This window comes from Bombus pyrosoma, linkage group LG4 (assembly GCF_014825855.1).
Source record: "Bombus pyrosoma isolate SC7728 linkage group LG4, ASM1482585v1, whole genome shotgun sequence".
In the NCBI taxonomy this organism is placed as follows: domain Eukaryota; kingdom Metazoa; phylum Arthropoda; class Insecta; order Hymenoptera; family Apidae; genus Bombus; species Bombus pyrosoma.
The window spans coordinates 6,878,727-6,897,390 of record NC_057773.1 but is presented as its reverse complement, the minus strand read 5'-3'; the positions used below and the strand labels follow the sequence as shown (position 1 = coordinate 6,897,390).

The window sequence follows — 18,664 nt, the reverse complement described above, 5'->3', positions numbered from 1 at the left end:
AATATATAATTTTTTTTTAAACACGTCAATGGCCATAATTGAAATATAAATGTATCAAATAAATTGTTAAAGACAAATATACAAATATTTAGTAGAACATTTTATATTTATATCAACATATAATTATGCGTGTAATATATATATATATATATATATATATATATACAATATTATGTTACGGTTTTAATATGTTTTGGTTAAAATCGAAAGACAAAACTAATATTCGTAAACCATGCACAAGCTCGGTTGTCTTTTAATTTCTCGAGATCTATGCTCGGTGTATCGTTCTAATTGGACGTGCGCCAAAAAGCCGATCGAAGTGATACCAAAGCTTCGGTTCGGACGGCGTATGCGCCAGTAGTAAATCTCGTGTTTATGTCGGACATGCGGAATCGAGTCAGTGCGCGGTATTCCGTCTAACCAGTGACGGTACGCAACTCCATTCGTTCGTTTGGATCGCGAAAACGTAGAATAAAATCGGTGGAAAATTTTCTTCGGTCGATATTTCGAGAAACGATCACAGCTTCATTAGCCACGAGTCGTTCTCTGACGGATCGTGTTTATATCGCGTGGAAAATACACGAAAATATCGGATCTAACGACTACGATAAAACATCGCAACCGGAAATACGCTGTCGCATATAAGTACGTTCGGGCGACGAAAACGACGTGTTCGTTGCGTTGACGATAGAGAAAAAAGAAAATATAACGGAACAGAAAGTAAATTGTAGCGTGAAGCGTGATCCTGAAAAAGTTAGCCGCGTGGTCGAGCATAATTCCAGGTGCTAAATTTAAATGTGTTGCCTCGATCCCCTTGGGTTATTTCGCCTAGGTTGGCTGCGCTCAAACGGCTCGCTAGCGAACCTCTATCGTCAGCCCTGCCGGCAGTGGTATCGGTGTTGATCGTTGTTGCCAGGTATTATACGTGAATCGTGGTCGCCATTGCCGGCGGTAGCGGCATTGGTGTGAACACGAACACACATCGCCTGCGCGATCGCGAGCTTACCACCACTACGCGAGTCAGTCGACGGTCTGCCGGCGAGCAGTGCGGACGCGTCGTGGAAGGTTTGAAGTTGTCGTTGCCCGCAAATATTTGCTGGCACGACCGCGATTTCGCCCCACCGTCGGTGCCACGGTAACGCACGGCTCCCGCGGACAGAACCACTTCCCCTCTGCCCGGCCCGACGACCCTCCCTCCCTCGACGGTTACCCGGTGTTCTACCAGCGCCGCGGCGGTTCCCCTCTATTGATCGAATTTGACCTGCGAAGTTTCCCCTAGCGTGTGCGGTAGTGGCGGCCGGCAGTGGCTCTCGCGCTTACGTTCCTCGGTTAGTGCGGTAAATAATCGCGATACCTCGGCATGGCTACTCCGACCGCTTGCACGCGGTTTAGTGACAACTATGACCTCAAGGAGGAACTGGGCAAGTAAGTACAAAAAAGAAACCACATCATTCATTATATTTGAGCGACGTAAGTAATGAACGACGTAGGGCGAACCGAAAAGGGAAAGAGAAAGAGAGAGACAGAGAGTGGTTTAACGTTACCGCGTGTCACGTCGTGTTTGCTCCGTTTCTGTACCTTCGCAATGTATACACACTTTATGCTTCTTTGTCTATCTCGTCTTCCCCATCTCTCTCTTTCCCTCGCTCGTGTATTTCTATTCCTTACAGTAGTGTTTTTATTACACGCGAACTTGGTGTCACAAACGTATTCATGCGTCGTTATGTATCTCGTGTCACCGATTAGTTGGTTATTGGTAGAGTTTCGCCGTGTCGTTAGATGGACACGCGAGTGATGATCCGTGAGGAGCGCGATTCTTCTAGCAGACGACGCCGCGCCGTGTCGTCGGCCATGATTATTCTCTACGTATGCAGGGCCTCTTTCTTCTCTACGTTTTTCTTCCCACTCCTACCTTTGGTCGTTTCGCTTTCTCATCGTTCTCTTTCCATCCGCCTTTCTCGGCCGCGGATCTCGTCGCTTCGTTCCGTATACGCGTCCGTGTCCCTTGCTCGCACGCGGGAGACACCCCGTTGCATTTCGTCTATATTTAAGCGGCACGGCCTGTCTGCTCGTGGCTCAGCCTCTATATATAAAGCGTCAGGGCGCTTGGTATCGTGCCTTGTGCCGTCGTGGTGGTCTCACCGTCGAAAACGAGGCATCCGCATCGTACGCGGATCTGTCACCAAATCAATACGATGTCGTCGCGCCGCTTTTTACCTTCATCCCCCTCCTTCGACCTCTTTCTCGCACGCTCGCTCCATTTCTCTCTGCATCTCGTTCGTTATCTCTCCTCCCTTTCTAATTCGTTTTCTCTCATCATCTCTGCCGTTGCTCTTCTCTTTCACCGGTATGCCCTTATTCGATCAGATGCTTTCTTTTTATCGTTCCACGGCATTCCCTCTCGTGCTCGTCTCAGTGACGGCAGGTGGTTGCAGCCTTGCATGACGTTGTCCCTAAAAGTCACTAGATCTCGTTAGCACTTTGTTTTCCTTCCCTTTCTATCGTTTCTTTTCACGATACGTTCTATCGTTTCTTCAATTTTACCTTTTATACGGATAAATGATATTTCGATTTACTTTTTCTCTTAATCGTATTGTTTATGATTGCGTCAACCGCTTATATAGGTTAGTAGTGACAGACTTAAGAGAGAAAAGGAAAAGATTCGCAGTTTTCTATATAATTTGGCTGTATCAAATACTGTAGCAATTCTTATATGGATATTTGCCTGTATAATTTTCTAATATCTTATTCCCCTATTCATTTGAAACAAAAAATATAAGAAACTTGAAACAAAGAATAGAAATCTTCAATTAATTCTCAATTTCTGCCAGTCGAAGACAACTGCCTTAAGAAAAATATATTATTTAAAATGACAGGATCAAGTTGTTGATATTATTTTCATCAAATTTTACGATTTTCTATCATAAACTTTCAAATTTTTAATTCTTAGCCACAATATTATCGTTGCGAAGCAAAGTTGGACAATTTTTGAAGCGGAATTCCGACGATCGGAAACAGAGTGGGAACGGCACGCGGTTTTCTCTAGGTTAGGTGAGTTCCGACGTTTTATAGGTGGTCTTAGAAGGATACAGGTATTGGTCTCGTGTCATTCGTGACCTCGAGTGACCTCGACTCGCAGTCGAGGAATTTTCTTTGGCCGCGAACCATGCAGACAGGAGAAGAAGGAAAATTTCTGACCACACCCCGTGTCTTTTTGGGAGAGTTTGTGCCACGGTCGATAAACACGGAGCGTAGAGCACGCGTAGAGCACGCGTTACATAGTGTCACCTGCTCGACCCGTCTCGGATTCTTCTTTATTCTCTTTTTTCTCTTTAAACTACCGCATTACCGTCAACCGCACAGACGGTCACGTGTATCCAAGCGAAAATATATATTTCTAATGTAATTTTTTTTGGATTTGAAAATTTGCTAGTTCGCAGAATATCAATCTTTAAATTTAGTGGGCTATAGAGGATTAATTTAAAAATTTAGTAGCGTACAAAGTATTAACTTTATATATTAAGTACGTATAGTACAAATGATCAAGCGTGTCTAACCAGAAATAAACATTTTTAATTCAACCTTGTTGAATGTTAACATTTACTGATCCACGGAATTTTGCAATTTTCCATCAATCATACAAGTAGTCACGTGTATTTAAAAGATGATTTAAAAGAAGCTGAATATCTTTAATTTAACTTTCTTGAACTTTACAATTTCCTAATGTAAATTTCTAGTATCAATTATACAATTTACAATTGGTTCTCGTATTAATGGTTATATAAAAACAAATTTCGTGTTGATGGTTATACTTTCTCCATCTCGTTTTTTGCATTTTTTAATGGATTTGTAAATCGCGAGAATTTTTAAGATTTATTATCGTTGTTTGATCGAGCTTCCTCGAAGTTGGTCACGTTACGAATGCTCTCGTTTATCTGTACAAATTGCAAGGACGATTCGTGACTAATGTGACCGCTTTCGATGGCCGTTCCTCACACTGCACACGCGTTTCATCGAGTCACGAAAATCGAGCGAATCTAATTTGAACGGCAGCACCACGGATTCGCAATTAGGGCCGGCTGATTTAGAATATTGTCCGCCCGTGTAAACACGCTTAGCCGATTTCGCGTTTGTTCTCGAGTGTGCGAAAATTTGTCGCCCTATTCAATTTCCAATAATTTTCTCTCTCGAATATTCTAAGCCCAAAATATCTCGCTCAAGTTGGGTGATTTAGATTTTAGACATTTTTAATCGTCTATTCGATGAATCGAAAATAAGGAATTTTATTTAAATGTTAGATATAGAAAGATATCGGTAGACTACGAACATTTATGCAAATTTATATTTTTATGAACGCAATTAAAGAAATAGATTCTAAGCAGAGATTCGTTTTATCTATTGAATAACGTACGTTTTATTTTCGCATATTAAGTGCATTTGTAAATGCGTAAGAATTCGTGGACTAATTATCAGGTAGGGAACAGGAAGCGGTTCTTAATGGAACAGCTTGTTTCCAGCGTCTGAAGCCCAATAAACAATGGACTAAAATTTCCTTTTGATTATATATGATATCTATCATAGAGTATGTTAGTTTGATCAAGGAGTACAACTTTAGATCATGTAGAAAGGAAAGATTAGTTTATTAGAAACTTGATGATGAAGTAAGTGTTAATAGATGTACGTTGTTTCTAAGTTAATAGAGGCTATTTCAACATTATGTTAAATGTTTAATGTGAAAACCATTTTTTATTTTGAGCTGACTTTTACGCTTTAAACCATTCAAAACTACACAGGCGGCAATCTATTTCTAGATCTTTCGCGATCCCGGCATCTAGAAACTTTTCAGCTTCGCCGAACGAGAGCCACGTAACTTAAAAAGTTGAACAATCGAATAGCTCGCGCAACTTCGTTACTTAGTTTGAACGCCACATCTTGACTATTAACTTGATCCAACTAATTGAATCGTTTGCCCATCGTCCTCGTTTTTCACTTAGAATTTTGCCTGTAATTTCAAGACAGTCACAAGTACTATATAATTTTTTCTGTCGTATCCCACGATTGTTACCTGGATCTTCTAAACCAAATTCCACTTGTTTTAGGTTTTTGTATTCCGTAGAGATTCAAGTTTCAGCTTTCTTCGTTCTAATTATGCATTTAATAAAAATTGGAAGTTTTGGTAACACCAATGTAACATTTGTTTCGATCAAATTCCCAGTGATCTTCGCTTTCTTTTTTTAAATCACACTTCGTGACAAAAATTCGATTTAAAGTTTTACCAAAACTACGTTCACTATAAATTGTCCTTAACCGTTTTCAACAATCGTCACTTTTCTCCTCCAAGCCGAGCTTTATTTATTTTACAATTCTACAATGACCAAAGATACGAATTCCAACTTTGAAACGACCAATACACTTCTTTTCCACTATCCTTTTCAAAAACTTCATTTTCTCACTAAAAACCCAACTTGCACACTTGACCCTTCACGCAGCGGTCCAATAAACTTCACGTAAGTACACTTTTATAATAGCGGCGCGCTCCTGCTATTTTCGTTAATTATTCGGATATCCAACTAATTTCGGTCGCTTGGAGCGCGCAGAGAATCCGTGCACGTGTGCATGCGTCTGTGGCCTGGCATAATCAAAACATTTCCCTCGCCTTCGAGTTGAATAATTCAACGATTATGCCACGGTTGGCGTTGCTTCTTCGAACCGATCGCCTTTTACCGGCTATCGATTTCTCATCGAACCATCAGTAAGACAGAATGATGAAAAAGAAGAGGAAAAACCATCGAACCACCTCATTCTGCTCGTCGTTACGTGATGTTGATCGACGTTCCGGGATAGATTTGATTAACGATCTCTGGACGTTGTTCTCCAGCTAGAAATTTTCAGAGTGGTTCGCTGATCTTCCCATTCTCCTCGTGGATGAAGTCTGAGCTTTTTGTTCTGTCAGTCTTCGCCGTTACACGTTGGCAGAGTGTTTGATTAAAATATCCCCTTTTTTTAAGTTAAACCGTTGTCGAAGGCAGAGAAGGTTGTCTCGTATTTCAGGTTTGGAGAACATTTCTGGAGTATTATGCATTAATTCCGTGTACTCTTTTTGGGCATGTCCTCAATTCCATTGCATGTTTTCACTGCTAAAAAATTTCTGAACTTGGAGATCCACATGGAAGAATTATTTTTAATACATTCAATTACAGCCATTTCATTACACATTCATTAGAAACATCTTTTGTTTCAATTTTATGACGAAATGTTTCTTGAAATATTAAACGTCTGCTTGTTGAATCGAGAGCGAGGATTTAGGAGCGTAAAAGTTCTGATTTCGTAGCAGGATTAACTCGCAGGTTCGTCGATCGTCATTCATTTGTCTGGCAATATCACAAAAATTAATAAATCTGATTGCACCGTGGCTGCTATCTTCATTGTATCCTTGCAACTGGCCAAACAGAATCCTCTCCTATCGAGGATTCTAGGATTGCCGAATAATTTGAGGCTAAGTGAGAGCTCAAGAAAGCTTTGGTTTATTTTTTTCTACGTTTAAAAAGCGGGGGAGACTTGAGAATTTACGATGGAGGCTTCTCCTGCTGTCTTTTTCCCTCCGCTGATATATCACGTAGGGTGTAGAAGCGTTTCTCTGTGCGTCACGCTACAACTCGGAATATATATGGTTTCGACGCGTGATAAAGTGTCGCGTGTTAAGAATTTATTGAAAAAAGAGGAGAATAAAGAGAGAAAAAAAGAAGAAAAAAGAAAATGGCAGAAAGGGAAGAAGTAGATAACGACGGAAAGAAACAGAAGACCATTCGATGACACAATCGTTTCGTGTTTCTGTAATGGATGTAAGATAATAAAATAGAATGCTAGTACGATATATTCATCGATTTATTTTCTTTCTTCTTTTTATTGTATTTCTTTCGCAAGCTTTCACGGTTACACGGTCACTTATCTTTGTTTCCCATCTTTCCGTTTCGTCGTTATTTCCTACATTTTCGATAAAGTTTTGCCGTCTGGTTGGAATTTAATTACATCCCCCTGTTCGATTTCATCCCGAACTCTCGACGAGAGGCTTCGTTTTTCGTTCCGCGATCGGCTATAGTCGTCGTTACAAAACGCATATCGCTCAATGAAAACTCATTAAGCTTTTCAGTTAACTCGCGATTGATTCTAACATGGTTACAACACACTCCCGCAACGTGTTCGGCCGATTATGAATCCGTTGCTTCGATTCAATCGCACCTATCATTAATTTTATCGTTAATTCATCGATTAACGAGATTCCGTACGAATAACAATATCGAGTTACGAGTTCCATTTCTACGCGAATGTTTTACTATTCTTGCTTAGCAGAAGCGTATGATCTTTTCTAGTTCTCGATCTGGTTGAAACTTTCAATAGATCGATAAATTTGATCAGCTTGTTTAGAGAACAATATATCGTATCGTATCTTTCGGGGGACTCGCGATAAAATTTCACTTAATTTTGAATACCTTGCATTACCTTGATATTAACGATATTTCAAGAAATTACTGTTTTCACGGATGCGTGAGAATAAAAAAGGGAGACAATCGTTCTTGATAAGCGCGAGTGATTAAATAATAAAATATTCATGGGAATGGCTAGTCGCGACGAGTTGACGTTTACAATGGATTATATCGCTAACGTTTGACTTCTACTCGTAGACAGAAGAGAGCCGACATAGGAAGAAAAACATTGAATTTTACCTGATATATTTTATTCGTTAATTTTTCGTCGTCTGTATTAAACCTTCGTGTATTCCATTTTTTATTTCTTTTAGTTTGTTAATTCTGGAATAGAACCTATACCAGACTACATAACGTATTTTCTATTTATACAGCTAAGGGATGATAAACCTCTGAGAATAGTTCAATAGCATATTTGAGTTCGTTTGAAGTAGCTCTATCATTGAAATTATTACGTTGTTGAAACATTATTTCTTTATTCTCGTGCGATCGAAATATTTTTCAATCATCGGTTGGCTCTTTAATCATGTACTAACAGGATAAGTGCTACATAAACATAATATCGTACCATTGACGCAGCATAGTTCATATCTCCCCTATAGTATACTCGTAACAATCTCGTAAACGTTATCATTTCGACGTACTTCGAATAGTCCATTCTAATTTTTCCATTCTGTTATATTCCAAGTTTCCTCTACAACGTAGAATACAAGGTATTCCAAAAGCTACGAATCGTTTCATAATATACATCGCTCGTTTTAAATGTACGATTGTGAGAAAATAAACGAAGCATTATGCTCCACCATCCGTAACGTAGGCACATAAATTCTTCGCCAAAAGTATGAATCTGAATTCCGATATTCGTATTGGAATATTAATTAAATAGCCGAAATTCCGGATCTAGCGTAGAAAAAAATTCCGCTTGAACCGGGAAATTCCGTGTACGCTTTGGCTATCGATCAGAAGACGGCGGCGGTACATCTGTTTACACGGCTACGTTTACATCGATCATACACGTCGGCGATTCGTGGCCTCGGATTACGGTTATCCCTACAACCGCCGACAAACAGACGTCCTACATTTCGGATATTCATGCACAGGCATCATCGCCGGCTGATTATAATTACACCGAGAGGGTTGCTCGCGTGAATCGTCCGAGTCTTTCCCGATCCTTTCACCTCGAAATACTCTTCTCGAGGGTTCATCAATCACCGGCCTGCTCTCTGTGTACGATCATCTTCTTTTGCTCGCGATTCGTTCGTTTTCATTCAACGAAGCGGAGGAAGCGAGACGGAGGAAGAGAAGGGGCGAACGTATTACGGATGAAAACACGTTTGACAGCCATTTCGATGAATCGACCCGGATTAAAGGGTGTACATAGTCTGTGTACAGTTATCAGAGTTGTTAGTTAGCAGGAACTTGGTGGATTTCGTGCGTGTCATTGAGGTTGGGATAGGAACGAAACGGATTGAAGGGATTTTGCATTGCGAGATGCAGACAGAGGCTGTTGATTTTATGGAACGTGTATACAATCGGTTAATAGAAGGATAAATTTTGAAATAGCGTAGTTAACGACTAACTTTGAATACTCGAACGATAAATATTTGGTTATACAGGTTGTCTTAAGACAGACGGTACAATGGGTCGGAAGGTTATTCAACGCGTATGTTGATTTTCTCGGAAATGAATCTGTAAACGAAAATATATTATTCCCTCTTTGGATTTATTTTTCCGCCTGAAATTATACTTCCTGGTCTCGTTCTATTTTTCACATACTCTGTATGAGAGTTACGATATTTCATAGATATAATCGAGTTTCAATTATCGAGAGCGATTAAATCTAGTGGAATAATTTCTATTTATTAATTAACATCTCCGATCGATGGAGAAATGTGGTTTGTATCCGTATAAGATATTGCGTGCGTAACATACTTGAAAGAAGTTATCATTATCGTATGACTCGTGTAGCGCATTAACGCTCTATAAGCTGAATTTTATGCGCCCGTGATAAAGGAAATTCTACTTGACTATAATTTTCTTCTTGATTATAGTAATACGAAAGTTGGGAATTAATAATCCTTTTTTAATAATCCATATCTCTGTAAGCATATTTAACCCGACAATGGCGATTGATGGGAATATTCTGACGAGAAGTCGACATTCTAACACTCGATTGTAGCGGAAGATCCGCAATCTCTACGGGATCTATATCCGTATATTCGTTGGATTCGATGGTCGAGTCTCCTGGACAGTGCTTACGGGCAAACCGATTCGTATGTTAGTTTTGGCAGCAGCCTACGCTGACATTAAGACCGAGAGTAAATATTGGCTCTATCGAAAACCACCGGGGAAATGCCAATTCTCGGTACGAAGTAGCGCATTCCATGAATCCAAGTTTCTCCGTTTTTCACTGCGTTTTCCATCGCGTCTTCGCGAATTGTCCGCTTTCCAACCAATAATTCTGCTGAGAATGAAACAATCGTTTCGAAGAACAATCGTGCGATCCACTTTGCCTCGAAATTTTCCTATCTTTAATGCCTCTTTAATGGTATTTTTTATGTCTTTTCTTACGTTATGGTATAGATTAAATAGAAAATTAGTAGAACAGAAACTGCGTAAGCGTATTTGGTAAAATCGATTACCTTTAACCCTACGTTTCTTTGATCCTTTTTTAACCGAACCGTATTTTCGGATTGTCAACAAATTTCCTAAGTTCGAGCAAAGTAAAGAAAGAATAATACGTCACTGTACTACAGATTTTCTTGGAACATGAAAAATTCATTAAATATGATATAATTGAACGAAGAGGAATTACGATATTCGTATTATTCGGAGCATGAAGCACCGATGAACGTTGAAAACTTCGGTGTTCAGTTGCGCAACTGGAAATTCCAACGCGTGAAACTGATGACGTCAAGATTCTGCTCATTAATTAGCAGAGGAAATTCTACCAGATGTATTCTCTAAGAAAAATAAATATTTTGTTCGGACTCGTTAGTTTATCGTCGCATGTACTTGATTGTTAAAGAAAGAATTTCTGAAATTCGTCAGATCTGTAGCTTTTTCACATACGACACTCTACATTCATACCGCGCGTAATGATATAAAACACGCGACAGAAATTACAGAGAACACAAGACTACAATTTCTGAAAAGTATAAGGCACAATAAATAATCAACGTTTTAAATGTTAACAATTTTTCACTCTTGTCATGTACATATATTTTCCCCTATATTTAAAATAACAATTCTCTTCATAAAAGTACCAGAAGAAGCGTGTTTCTGTGATTAATAACGTACAAAGATATTTCCATACGTCACAATATTTCCACACGAAACGAAAATTATGTCCACGCGCAATAAAAAGTTTTCTCGCGAATCAGAAAACACTCGATATCTAGCGAAAAGTAAAAAATTCTTGCAACATTTTTTTTAAAATCGCTTCAAAACGCAGATTAAATTATCGAAAGCGTGGAGAAGTTCGGAGGAAACTGATCGATTGATACGTGTTGGAAAAAACGTGTCGTATACGGCTCGAATCATTCGAATTTCTTGCAGTTCCATACAAATCCTTCGCCATTCGCGAGAAATACGCTTCAATCGCCTGTTTCGCGGCAAGATTATCCTTTCTCGCCTTTGAAGCCCCACAAGGGGGATCGCAATCGTGAGAATTACGAGGCTTTCCACGCTTTTTACGATCCTTAAAGACATTTTTGCCAATCGTTGCTCGGTTCGCGCTTTTCCGGTTTACGAGGCAATCCCGTCGCTCGTCGAGCGTTGACGCGCCAACAAACGCGACGAACGGTCGCATAATGTTTGGAATAAAGAAAAACGGAAATTCACAACGCTTTCCGTCTCGACAAATGACCAGAGAATCTTCGTTCCCTTTGAGAAAACTGAGACAGATGAGAAAAAATGGATTGAAGTAGATTCTATTAGGTTTCGAACATTTGAAATTACAACGTTTGATGACTGTTGTCGTATTTTGCGTATTTTATTTTACTTCACGGAGTTTGATTTTTATATTGGACAAATGAATCGAGTAGAAGAATTTAATTGGCAACTTTTTCACATCAGAGGAACTTGGATGTTTCGCTACTCGTAAAATAACAGTAGACTAATTCTTTCAGAGTCAGATAAAAATGTATCAGAATAATAAATATTTTATAGAAGTCTATTAGATAAGTTAGGAATAGGAAAAGAGTTTCTATGGATCGAAGAAGCGATAGTTTATCATAATAATGTAAATATTTCATAAAAGTTCATTAAAGAGATGTCAGCGATAGAAAAAGATGTTAATCGAATCTTCAGAATTCTCTTCCATATTCACCATTTTGAGACACAAAGTTCGATAAGGTCAATCTATCAGAAAATAATAAAAATTGCGAATAGAATGGTGCGTTGGCAAAATGCAAATACGTCGATTTAACGCTTCAATACCGTTGTAAAACAATGTGCATTTCTCTATCAAAGAGAAAAACAAATTTGCTTCTTAGTTTTCGAAGATTCTTTCGAAATCCAGATTTTCGTAAATTCCAATGTGTATTAAGCTACACGTGTATGTACAGCTTCCAAACAACGTCCAAACCGTTTCAAACTTTACCCTTCGCGTCCAAATTTGCTATCCAACCGTTAGAAACCTTTGCGAACGAGCTCGAAATCGAGGATCACGATTTCCAGGGTCGTTAACAAACCCGTGGCGACGATAATCCTGCAAAATTCAACTATTTCTCGTTCAACAGGTCCGCCGTTTAACAGCCTACCGTTTTAACATCCGACGATCGTTCACCTATACGATCGCGTTCCAGATTCTCTTGAGATCTGATATCGATGATTCAGGAATAATTCGACAATGTGAAGAAACTAGCCGGTGATGGACGGGTGTCGTGACTAGAAAACTCGCGGATATATATTAAAGGGGTTGTTGAGGATGGTCGTAAATCGACGTTACAGGATTTTCGCGGGGGCCTCGTAAACGGAGGATGCACGGATCATTTCCTGTTTGAAAAGAGGGGCGATCGATCGGCCTGCCGGACAAACTCGCGTTTTATCTCGGAAGTTCGGGATACGTCGACGGTAATAAAAACAGCGTAAACCCCCGTGCTGCGATAACTTTCTTCCCTATATCGATTTATCCAACCACGCTCTGCAGTGACGCGTGCAACGATAAAAGGGTGGAGGGAAAACAGTGGAGAGCGTTTGGATTTAAAAACGAATTCAGTTGCGCTTGTTTATTCAGCTGTTCGTCAGCAGGTAGACATTCTGGAATATAGAAAGGAATATGTATAGCGATCAATTTTTTCAAAATTTCTTTGCCTTGGGTTTAGCATTATACACGTAGAACGTGTGTTTATGGTTTCGGATATTTAACTGCAACTTCAAAATTTAACTTTCAACGGGGCATTTTTCGTCGGGTTCTATTGGGTTGGCAACTAAGTGATTGCGGATTTTGTCAATACCACCTAATAACAAAATCCGCAATTACTTAGTTGCCAATCCAATACATTTCATTTTTACGAAATTTTATAAAATTTTCATTCTATGAAATCGCTACTAAACGATACGAAGTCTGACATTATATCAAGACCTAATTATGTTTGTTATTACTAGAAATAGTAAATGCTATAATATAACAGTATACCGAACGATATAGAAATTTGTAGTCGCTGTATGTAGGAGATAGAAGAATCGTGCAATTTCGGTGTTACGCGCGATGCGCATGTCAATGCTCGTAACCGTGCCTACGATTAAGAGTTAATGGCACATGAAAACGTCGATATCTCGGTCGACTCGCCCGCTGACCTTTAACCCTTTCGTGCGGCCGAGTTCACCGTTGCAAGACTTTGATTCGAAGAAAAATCTTCTTCCATCGCTACTTATAGCCAGAACGAAGGGCAACGAGGATTATGGGATCATGTTGTTCGCAAGTGTACACGTTTTCTTTCATCGCGTCGTTTCAATCAATTTCTACAGCATGAAAGACGACTATAGTTAACGCCGAAGAAATATTTGATCCGACGGAAGCAAGTGTGTTACGAGTTGTAAATTATCAAGCAAAGCATTTTCTTACTTCTATAGAAGTTTCTATGCGCTCTTTCAACGCAACACTGTATACCGTCTTGTGAGCTGTGTTTTACGATGTTGCGAAACTTATCCCGGTCATTAAGCCGACTATCTTTATTTCTTCGAATGTGTCTCATTCTGCGGATTCTTATAAATTATGAATATAATCTAGAGCCAGTAAAAACGAGGCTTCGAACGTCGCAGGCTTCTGCGAAGGGAATCTTCACTTCTACAGAGAATCCTATTGCATTTTTACCGCGTGGATTTCGTGTACGCGACGATCCTCGGTATATTGAATTCTATCACACGCAGAGATTCTAAAATTGGTTTATCAATTTCGCTAAAAATAGTTAAATACTTTATTTATTGCGGGAGAACGAAAGGAAACCGAATTTTCAAAATTAAAGCAACCACCTTCTATACTTTCTGTTTTAATCGTTTTTATGTTCATTTTCAAACATTGGCGCGACATACTCGAATTGCATTTCGCCTGCGAAATTCCGTGTTTCGAAATATGAAGCGAAACGAAAATACCGACGAAACTCGATGGGAAAGAAATTCATCGCGAAAGCCGATGAAATCTCATCCGCAGGAGAAATCTTATCGGTTGTGGGCAGGCTCGATAAGCCTCAGATAGGGGAAATCGATTGCTAGTCCCTCGGGCTCCAGTGGTCGAATATTAGGATGTTTCGGAGGCGCGCGGCTGGAAAATTGATCCTGCCGGCTGTACGTTGAATTCGTCGGTAATATCCAGGGTAGAAAAAGGGTCGGTGGGATCGCGTGGCAATGTTGGATGGAACGAGTTCCGCGGCAGGGTCTCGATTCGATCGGTCGTGTGCAGTTAATGAGATTTTGCCGGGCCGGTCGTTGACCGTGCACCGTCGGTTCGCACGATTAATTAACGCGCTCGTTAATACCTTCTAATTATTATGCACCGGAGCGCGTACTTACCCTTGCTATTTTAGTCGATCAAATTGATGTCGCGAATCACATCGACTTCTACACACCGTTTTGCGTTTTGTACACGTTGCGATGACAAAGTTGCTGGACTGCGATGAAACACGTAAACACGTGAAATAACGAATTTCTTTACTTTATAGTATTATCCAAAATAATATCCTATGACATCGATACGTTTAGCTTTTTCCATCGTTCAGAGAAATTTTTTTCTTCGTAACTTTCTAGTTTCTGGTTCTAAAGCATCAAGTTCGATAGAGGTAAATCTGGGCAACGAGATACGTGGCCAGTTTGTACAAGCTTGTTTTTGCTCGAAAAGGGTTTAGTCGAATCGCTTTTTTCATACTTTTTCGTGCTCAACCTAAAGTACACGATATCTTCTGACTTTTCTCGTTACTCTGTTAAAGACTAACGGTGTCTCGTAATATACAACAAGTTTGATTACTTTGTGCAAAGTTCAAGATTGAATTTTAAGATGTTAAAGCTTAGGTGTCTCCAATGATCTTACCTTAATATAGTTTATGAAAATATGCTACTGTCCTCGTTAAATAAACAGCTTAATCGAGATAACTGTAGAGATATGTAATTTATATATGTATAATTTATTGTCAACGGGAACAAGTTACTTTGAAACCACTAAAACGTAAATTGTAGCATCAGTTCGGCAATTTTATTGTCGCATCGTGTATATTCTCGATACACGTTGTTTTCCATCCCCCTTCCTTCTGGGAAACGTGAACTGATCGAAGCTTCGAAGCTTCATGGAAATGAAAAAAAAAAAAAGAAATAGAATGATCGAGGAATACCTAGTCGAACTTTCCGCAAATATTTGTCATTCGTGCGCTGGCATTTTCGCGAGTCGCTTCCCTTCCTTGTTCTCCCTTGGGCTTGTTACCATTCCGCGGATCGATTCGCCGATGGAAAATTGCCAACAGGTTTGGCTTGGCTAGGATTTTTGGACGAATAAGACGCAGACTGTATTGGTCTTTCCGTTGAGACGTTTTAAATTTCTTGCTGGTTACGTTCTTTTCTCGTAGGTTTGTAGATTGGCAAATAATCTTATTAAAAAGAGATAAGACTTTTCATTTTGGATTTCACGTTGCGAATTTCATTGCAAAAGAATTACTAAGACTTTTTCTTTGCACGTGGAGAAATAAAAGAGTTACTAAGACTGGAATTGATTAACCTGGCTACTAAGAGACTCGTATTTTATCTTACGTTCACGCCCTAAAATTGATTCCCATTAATATCATCTGCCGTACTACTTCACATTTATCTTGTGTCTGGTTTTCACTCGCCAGTACCTTTGTACTTATTACAGGAACACTTCCCACCGAAACCATATTGCCATTCGACCTACATTTATCCTATATTTCGCTATTTCGTTCTTCAAAAGTACTCGCTCTGAAACCATTCCCCGTCGGTAGTATCTTCCTTACGACTGTCATTTAACCTCCGTTTCTCGTTTCCAAAAGTCTTCGTTGCAATACCATTTTCTAGCCAGACGTTCATTTGCTTTCTATTTAGCAAAATTCTATATTACACAAAATTTTCACTCGCTTCCATTTACCCTGCCTTACGTTTCAATTCCATTTCCCAAAAAATACTTTGCGCGAGCCCATTTCCCATAAGTACGATGTTCTTCCCTGCCTTTCGTTTCTCGTTTACATTTTCCAAAGGAAAATATTCATTACGAAACCGCTTCCAACCGAACATCCGGCCGTATTCCACGTAACCTACATTCATCCCTTATGTCACAATTCCATTTCCCCAAAAACAGCCCCGTGCCGAACCATCTCCTGCTCAGCGTCATATACCGTACAGCCCTCACATTCTGTGTCACGCTTCCATTTCCCTAAAATCATGTTCGTGTAAAATCGTTGCAAAGTCTCGTGGAGAACGTCGTGTCCCCAAACGCTTCGTAGAAACTGTACCGGATACGATTCCTCGGTCCCAGGACAGGCGTGACAGTTTCTCCGTCACTCGTTAGAGAAATTTCTGTTAGCCGATTTACGTAGGAGGGTGAGTCTAAGCTTCGGCATATCCCGTCTCGATTCGGTTCCGCTCGGTCTAAGAGAGTAACACACGTGTCCTGCGGGTTCCTCCCTGGAGACATTCCCGAGGCAACTGGCCGATCGATAAACCCGAGCCCTCGTTGTTCGTGTTCGTCGATTCGCTTATTTATACATGCGACCAGGTACCGTGGAATTGTCGCGTGTTTTTACACTGGATACATATCATTGAAACGTGGTTGCGTAAGATAAGGACGCATTGATTGGCTTTAAACACGTACGCGTTGCACACGTTCCACGTGCCTCGCTAACTGTGGACATGTTGCATACTTTTATTACGATAACGCGGCCACCACTTTGCTATCGGTAAAAATCTTTTATATTCGCGTTCTATATCTTTTCCGCTAGAATGAGATAGAGCTGTTTATTCAACAGCTTAAAAATCAATTTTCGTTTCACCATAGAACAGTGTTCTCGGAATAGACCTCCGGCATATTACGAGCAAACTGCGAATTTTTATTTACCTATGCAGAAATATTCAAAATATTCAGCGCACGGTACTCGTTACAATATTTGATAGGTAAAACTAAAAGTATTTCAAATTTCCAGCCAGTGTGTAATTTTCGACTAAAAAACGAATCTTAATCCTTCCGATTAGAGGGTATCTACGGTAACGCTTCTTATCAATTTTTGTATAATTAATGGACTAGACGGATTAATCGAAATTTTAATTTATGGAAAATGTTGGATGGCCGTTTCAAGAGAGTTTCGAACGAGATTTTCTTTACGTTGAACGGTTAGTGGTGAGAACACGAGGGAACGGTTTACGGGAGACAGGCGTTGGAATCAAATTCGAGTTGAGCCGTGGTGCGGCATGTGTGCGCAGAATTGCAGGATTTGCTCGTAAATTCATTAGTCGCGACGCCTCCGGCGTCGGCTCATTTTTTGCGCGCCACTGATTAACGGGAACAGACGTGTTCCCGTGTAAAATGTCACGCCGCTTTAGTCTAGACGAAATAAAAAAATGTAGCGGAGCGTGACACAAGCGAAGCGTAACATCAACACCGACCTACCCTTTCGTTTATTCCTCCTAATTCTTTTTTTCCTAGATATGTTTTCAGAGTAGATTACATCGATATATACATTTACATATATTTATTTTATCGTTCTATAATATCGTATATACCTACGCTCCTCATCAACGAGAAAAGGGAGAGAATGAAAGACGGTTACCGTGTATAAATAAACATTTATTGATATTTAGAACCCCGATTTCGAGCGACTTTGCTACAATGGTAGAATTGTTGTGGCTGATCGCGTGAAAAAATTCTTGGAGTTCTGCGACGGCGTGAAAATTATTCTGATTAATTAAGGAAGTTTCGCATACAATGTCGCTAGAATTATATTTGTTCAAAATTAAAATTGTACGTAACCCAGTATTTTTTAATTAATATTTCTGTCGTTATGTTCGACGAAATAATTTTTTCACAGTGATGCAACACCACAGTCTCCGAAACAATTAGCGATTCTCGACCGAAGCCAGGCTATAAACCAAACTCATCGTTCGGGCTGACTCCCGAATTGCCCTGGACCAGTAACAGCCATAACAGTGCATCAGCAATTCTCTACGTCCCATATTCGCGAGAATTAGCGAATCAGACCAAGCTCGAGTGCTTAATGTTCATTACATAATTGACGCATTGCGGCTTATCTCCACCCTTCACTTACCCCCTTCCCCTTAGAATCGATAGCCTAAATCAACGGTTATTTAATTTCACATGAACACTTTCATAAAAAATACTCTCACCTCATTGCCTACATAGACGCTTTTTAGTTTCCTCGGTGTTTCTGACCATCGGTCTCTATGCATTCGAGCTGCGATATCCTTCTAAGTGATCTGATCTCTAGAATCTTATAAATAAATATTTGCCGCATCTTCTTAACACCCTGTATATCTTATGGAGGATATTCTACACGCTCGTCCTCATTGTCAGTCGTTTTTTTATTATAAAAGGATTCGATCATTTTCAGTAATAAAACGGAGAAAAATTCGCGAATCAAGAGATTAAAGCAGCGAAGAAGCGATAACCGTAAGGCAAAGAACTAATTTCCGAGGGCTACCATCTAATTCTTTGATGAGAAACACTT

The 18,664-nt window shown here is 39.8% G+C and overlaps 1 protein-coding gene across 12 annotated transcripts in view; it reads left to right on the top strand.

The window, feature by feature from the left end:
* The first annotated feature begins 381 nt into the window (after window positions 1–381).
* LOC122566465 (calcium/calmodulin-dependent protein kinase type II alpha chain) overlaps window positions 382–18,664 on the top strand; it is a 159,017-nt gene continuing 140,734 nt past the window's right edge. For 4 of the 12 annotated variants that reach the window (XM_043723746.1, XM_043723724.1, XM_043723752.1 and 1 more), the window contains exon 1: window positions 383–1,425. In XM_043723746.1, coding sequence (XP_043579681.1) covers window positions 1,361–1,425 — 65 coding nt within the window. In that variant the 5' untranslated portion in view covers window positions 383–1,360. Of the gene's footprint in view, window positions 1,426–18,664 lie in introns of all 12 variants that reach the window. The other 8 variants (XM_043723755.1, XM_043723757.1, XM_043723735.1 and 5 more) reach the window with 5 other exon arrangements.